This window comes from Pteropus alecto, unplaced genomic scaffold (genome assembly GCF_000325575.1).
Source record: "Pteropus alecto unplaced genomic scaffold, ASM32557v1 scaffold95, whole genome shotgun sequence".
Classification (NCBI taxonomy): Eukaryota; Metazoa; Chordata; class Mammalia; order Chiroptera; family Pteropodidae; genus Pteropus; species Pteropus alecto.
In genome coordinates this window covers 12391144-12397584 of record NW_006441071.1, presented here as the reverse complement: position 1 = coordinate 12397584, position 6441 = coordinate 12391144, and the positions used below count along the sequence as shown (strand labels likewise).

The following is a 6441-nucleotide window of genomic DNA, read 5'->3' as shown; positions in this document are numbered from 1 at the left end:
CCAGATTCTTATACAGAGCCACACTCCACATTCTCCAAATTGTTCTTCTGCACATTGAATTTTGACACTCATGCCAAATACAGTTTTTTGAAACACTACTCCTGTAACCCAGCTTTAATGGCTATACAACTTCTACTCTCTATATAACTGTGAATTATATAAGAATGCTTTTTTTTTTAAGTTTGAAGACTAAATATGTATTCTACATATTACACACCAGATTAAAAGTTTGAAGATGTCATGAATCTAGTTAAAACTCCCTTAATTCCTTGAAATCCTTCTCTCAATAATTGGCTTTAGTCACTCTTTTGTGAGTATCTTCAAAATAGTTCACATGCAATTTCAGGGTATCAATTTCTTTGTTTCCCTCTATGGTTTTAAGTATTCATGTTTTGTTTTCAGATGTCTGTGAGACCTTAACACAAGGGTGTGGGCCGTAGGGTATGATTTTAGGAACTCAATGAGGAATCTAGAAGATTCCAAAGTCCAAAGGAAAAACAAAAACATTTCTGTTTCCACTAAGGCCTTGATCTTTATTAAACTGCAAGCAGACATCCCTTGGGATATTAACTCATTTATTTATTTGTTCATTCATTCATTTAACAACTATTATTGGATACCTGCTATATGCCAGACCATAGGAGAACAGACTCAGGGGAGGAGTATCTTACATATCATTAATAGAAACTGAAGGAATCGAAGGGAACACAGATGAAGAACAGGGAATCTTTGAGCCACTGAAGATGAATTTTATAAATATTAAGCCGTCTCTGGGCTTATACTGTGATAGAACACTACTTTGGAGATCATGATATTGTCTAAAGTCTTGGCACAATCTTTTTGTGAAGATTATGGTTTCTTTGATGTCAGGAATTGTTCACTCTATTCTTCACTCTCCTTTATTTAGTCTGGTGTCCTACATCCAGTGAATGTTTAGTCATTGTATTTCTTTGGTTCTCTCAACCATGATATAAATGCATCTGCAGAATTCTGCATTATTTTTTTTTATTTTACTTTTAAAATTGTACATACATTAAATGTTCATTATGATTCTATGATATTTTAAAACAGTTTTATGGAGATATAATTCACACATCATAAAGTTCACCCATTTAAAGTGTACAGTTCAATATTGTTTTATTATTGAGTTGTTAGGGCTCTTTATATATTCTGGATACAAGTCTCCAGGTATAAGTTACCATGTATATGATTTACAAATATTTTTCCCATTTTGTGGATTGTTTTCTCGCTTTCTTGAAGATATTTGCAGTACAAGAGTTTAAATTTTTAGTCTGATTTATCTGTTTTTTCTTTTGTCTCTTGTACCATGATATTTTAATTAGATAAATAATTTATGCTTGCCCTGAAGCAAAAACATACCTGCCTTGCTTGCCTTCTTAATATAATTTAACTCACTGTTTTCTGAATTCTTATTTAGTGCTCATTTCTGAGAAATAATCAAAGAACTCTACTCAGTTTTAAAATATTCCAGATTGATGGGAGAACAGATGAATGATTGTTTTTTGGCAGAATTAAATAAGCTGCTTTGTTCCCAGAAATATCCAGTAGGGTATGGATCTCTGCTTAGTATGACTAAATATATATTCTTTCCCATACTTAAAAAAAATACATGTAAGGTGCATCTCTTTATGGAGGGGGAGAGGTTCACAGAATACTATCAGACAAAGTCGGGGAGCACCTTATGTAGTCATAAAGGTCCAGAAAGAGTTCCTGGATTTGATGATGCGTGAGCTATGACTTGAAGAATAAGAGATAACCAGACAGATGGGTGATGGGAAGAAGGATTAGCCTATATGAAGGCATGGGAATTTAATATAGTTGTATCTTCAGAAAGAAAATTTTCTTCATTTGTCAGATATTTGAACAGGAGGGAAATAAATTATCTTTGTTAGGATATTTTACACAGAGATGGAAGTAAAAAAGAGAGCATTTCCAAATGGAATTGTTTTGATTGCAAAAGAATTATTAGAAGTTATTGAAGCTGTCCTAAGAAAATTATGTATATAAAAAAAGTATCTTCGCATAATGAACAATGGTTGCATTCAACAAAATGTAACAATTTCCAGAATTGAGATAAATATTTGTTTACAGCATCATAGGAAATATTTTCAACATAGTGCCAAAAAGTGATGTATAGGAAAACAAATTTTTAGAGGCTCCATTATTGACCTAACCCCTCATTAGAAGAAAATTAACATTTCCTATTCTAAGCATTTACGATAACTCATAGAGACTTTTTATATTTATTCACATCATCAAACAAAACCTAAAGGTTTTATACTGCATGGGTGGTGACTATGTCACCTTTTTCCACTTGTGAGCTTTAGCATTTACCTCTCACAGAGAAGGGTGGTGACTTCTCTTTTAATTTTGTTTTAGTTTTATATTCCAATTTGTTTTATTTTTCTGTATGTTGTCTTTATCCCTAGCTACAAGACATTCTTACCAAAATGTGTTCGAGCAAAGATCCAAGAATATCATATTTTGACAAGGAAAAGAATAAGGTACAGATTTCGCAGATTTATTGAGCAATTCAGCCATTGCAAAGCCACTGCCAGAAACTTGAAACTTAAGTATCTTATAAATCTGGAAACTCTTCAGTCTGCCTTCTACACAGAGCAATTTGAAGTAAAAGAACCTGGAAGAGGTCCTTCAGGTGAGGAGATTTTTGCAACCATTATAATAACTGGAAACGGTGGAATTCAGTGGTCAAGAGGGAAACGTAAAGAAAGTGAGACACTGACAGAACAGGTAATCCTTAATGATATGTTCTCATTCTTTGTTAATTTAAGTACAATGGCAATAGAAGCAAAGTAATTTTAGTTATTTGAAACATGGTCTTGTACTTTTCTTCTCCCTTCGATAGAAATGTAAGTTTTTAATGTTGCGAAGCCATCAAGGTCATATCTATAGTTCTTCTCTGATTGTTCCTAAATGTTTTTTTATTTAATTCTTTATAACAAAATAATTAGTATAGGTATTCTTAGAGTTTCAGAAAAGGCATGAATTCTACAATGATTTCGAAGGTAGTTTTGCTTCCTTTTTGTCTTTTACTATTATTGATATAGGAGGCATAATCATAAAATTTAATAACCTAGAAAAGATTAATTTTAATTGATTTTATAATGATGTATACCTATTAAATAATTTGTCTTAGGTTTACATTATAAGTTTTAAGTTTGTTAATATCTATGTTGTTCATAGATTATTATAAATTTTTAAATAATCTATCTTCATTCTTTAGTAGTTAAACTTCAGTTTTCTGGCAGTGGTTTCTATTAATGTTGATTGGGTTGAAGGGTACTAGAGCATACTTAAGATTCTTGGCAGCCTTTAATACTCTCATTTTTAAGTAAAAGCAAGATATAGTATACTCTTAGAGTTAGATTATTGGGGGAGAGAATTCTATTTAATGCTTATCTATTGCTATCAATAATTTTTATTTTAAAGACTTTGTTATGAATGTTATCTCTTTCATAAGTCTTGTTTTAAAATGGCTTCATGGATTCTACCTGTTTTTAATTTCAAATGCTCTTAATTTTAGGATTTACAGTTATATTGTGATTTTCCTGATATTATTGATGTCAGTATTAAGCAGGCAAACCAGGAAGTCTCAAATGAAAGCAGAATTGTCACTATCCATAAGCAAGATGGTAAAAATCTGGTAAGTTTGCTTTATAACTAAATAATGGTCATGTTATTAGAAATAAGTATTTCTAATCTTAATACTAGAGTTATTTTCTTATAGGAATTCTGATTATAGTTTTAAATATAACTCTATACATAAATACCAGTTTAGTCAGCTTTTTGATTATATCTAGCTTTTTGTATCACTACCAACTCTTATCTTTCCAGAGTTTCTTGTACACTAATGTATTTTCACTCATTTTTATGATTAGCAAAGCACCAGCTGGGTTGTTCCTGTCGTAATGTTCATTCCTGAATAGTTATCTTTTTTTTTTACCCTTAGAGATATACATAATACCAGTCAGACTGCCTAATTAGAGAAAGAAATCAAGTCAAGGAATTATATAATAAAAGATAAATCAATCCCAGGTCGGCTCTACCCAAGCTATAAGACATGATTGATTCTAAAAGATTTAACCATTCTCTTTCTTTAAGTAGCTTCAGAAATCCCACTTATTTTATTTTATTTACTTTTATTTTTTTATTTTTTATTTTTTGGCTTTATTGAAATATAATAGACAATTAGTTGCTCATATTTACATTGTACAATTTATGAGTTTTTTTCAATTATAGTTGGCATACAATAATATATTAGTTTCAGTTGTACAGCATAGTGATTAGAGAGCTATGTAACTCACAGAGTGATTACCCCACTAAATCTAGTACCCCTCTTCCCTCTTACATATTCATTACAACATTATTAACTCTTTTCCTTATGCTACACTTTATATCTCCATGTCTATTTTATAACTATCCATTTGTACCTCTTAATCCCTTTACCGTTTTTCTCCATGCCCCCAAACCCCCACCCATCTAGTAGCCCTCAAAATATTCTCTGTATCTATGAGTTTATTTTTGCTTTTGTTGTTGTTGTTTATTTTGTTTTATAGATTCCACAGGTATGTGAAATCATGCAATATTTGTCTTTATCTGACTTATTTCATTCAGCGTAATACCCTCTAGGTCTGTCAAGGCAATATATTTTTCTGAGTGTGTCTTTTAATCTGAAGTGAGACTCTTGTAGGCAGCAAATATAGAGATCTTGTTTTCTTATCCATTTATCTTTTGGTTGGAGCACTTAATTCTTTGCCATTTGAGGTACTTGTTGATAGGAATATAGTTATTACCATTCTTTATTCCTGTTTCGATACATGGTTTTTTCTTCTTAAAGAAGTCCCTCCAACATTTCCTGTAATACTGGTTTGGTGTTGATAAGTTTAACTTATTTTTGCCTGGGAAGCTCTTAGCTGTCCTTCGACTGTAAATGATAGCTTTGCTGTATAAAGTATTGTTGGTTGTAGATCCTGAGTTTTCATCACATTGAATATTTTTTGCCAAGCCTTTCTGTCCTTCATAGTTTCTTTTGAGAAATTAGCTGCCAGTCTTATGGGTGCTGCCTTGTAGGTAACTGCTTTTCTCTTGCTGCTTTTGAGATTCTCTCTTTGTATTTAACCTTTGGCATTTTAATTATGATGTATCTTGGTGTGAGCCTCTTCTCGTTCATCTTTTTGGGGACTCTGAGCTTTCCGGAGTTTTATGTCCATTTCTCTCACCAGGTTAGGGAAGATTTCCCTCATTATTCTTCAAATTGCTCTTCAACTTCTTGTTTTCCTTTCGTTACCCCTACGACACAGATATTTTTTCATTTCATTGTGTCCCGTATTCTCTTTAAATTATTATTATAGTCTTGGCTTCTTTTTTCTTGCTGTTTTGATTGGGTGTCCTTGGCTTCCCCATCCTCTATATCGGTGGTTTGATCCTCTTCTTTATCCACTCTGTTGATTCCCTCCTATATACTCTTCATCTCAGATAACGTGTTCTTCATTTCTGACTGGTTTCCTTTTATAATTTCCAATTCCATGTTTATGTTTTCATCTCTTTATTAAAGTTTTCACTGAATTCATCTACACTTTCCCTCAATAGTTATAATTCTTTTTATAGTCTTGGCATCTTTTTTCTTGCCATTCTGATTGAGTGTCCTGATTGGCTTTCCTGTCCTCTAGACAGAGCATTTGATCCTCTTCTTTATTCACTTTGTTTATTCCTTTGTTTATTCCATTTAATATACTTCTCATCTCAGATAATGTGTTCTCCATTTCAGACTGGTTCCCTTTTATAATTTACACTTCCATTTTTTTTTTCCACTTCCATTTTTATCTCTTCATTGGAGTTCTCTACACTTCCCAAAAGTTCATTGAGCATCTTTATAACCAGTGTTTTGAACTCTGCATCTGTTAGATTGCTTGACTCTATTATTCCTGAATCTCTGTTCTTTTCTCTCATATGGTTTCTGCTGCTTTGTCTTCCCATTTGCGCTGCCATTCTGTGTCTGTTTTCTACATACTAAGCAAAGCTTAGTCTCCTGATAAGTCTCCTGATCTTATTAGCATGGCTTTGTGTAGTAGATGTCCAGTGGTACTGTCCTGAGGGGGGTACAGCTGCAGCCTTTGCCCCTTCAGGGCCACCTGTTAAGTTTCAGCAAACAATCCACAGATGATGCTGTGTTTATATTTGCCTCAGGAAACTACACCAGAAACCAAGGCCAGCTGACACCAGTGTGAGTCTTGGCACTGCTCAGTAAGGAGCACCAGACTTGCTGAGTATATAACTGGATGTGGCTTGTGTGGGCCTGCGAGTTGAGGGAAGTGGAGTTTCAGGGAATCCTCTGGGCGGAGCGACTTCTGTTATCAAGTTTGATGACATCTCAACTGTGGTGGTGCTGAGTCTGCTCCC

General features: G+C 33.2%; 1 protein-coding gene across 3 annotated transcripts in view; it reads left to right on the top strand.

The window, feature by feature from the left end:
• Window positions 1–6441, top strand: part of JAK2 (Janus kinase 2) — a 91048-nt gene that overhangs the window by 50505 nt on the left and 34102 nt on the right. For all 3 annotated transcript variants that reach the window (XM_015594501.2, XM_006918381.3, XM_015594502.2), the window contains exons 7-8: window positions 2451–2772; window positions 3566–3685. In XM_015594501.2, the coding sequence (XP_015449987.1) occupies window positions 2451–2772; window positions 3566–3685 (442 nt within the window). The remainder of the gene's footprint in view (window positions 1–2450; window positions 2773–3565; window positions 3686–6441) is intronic.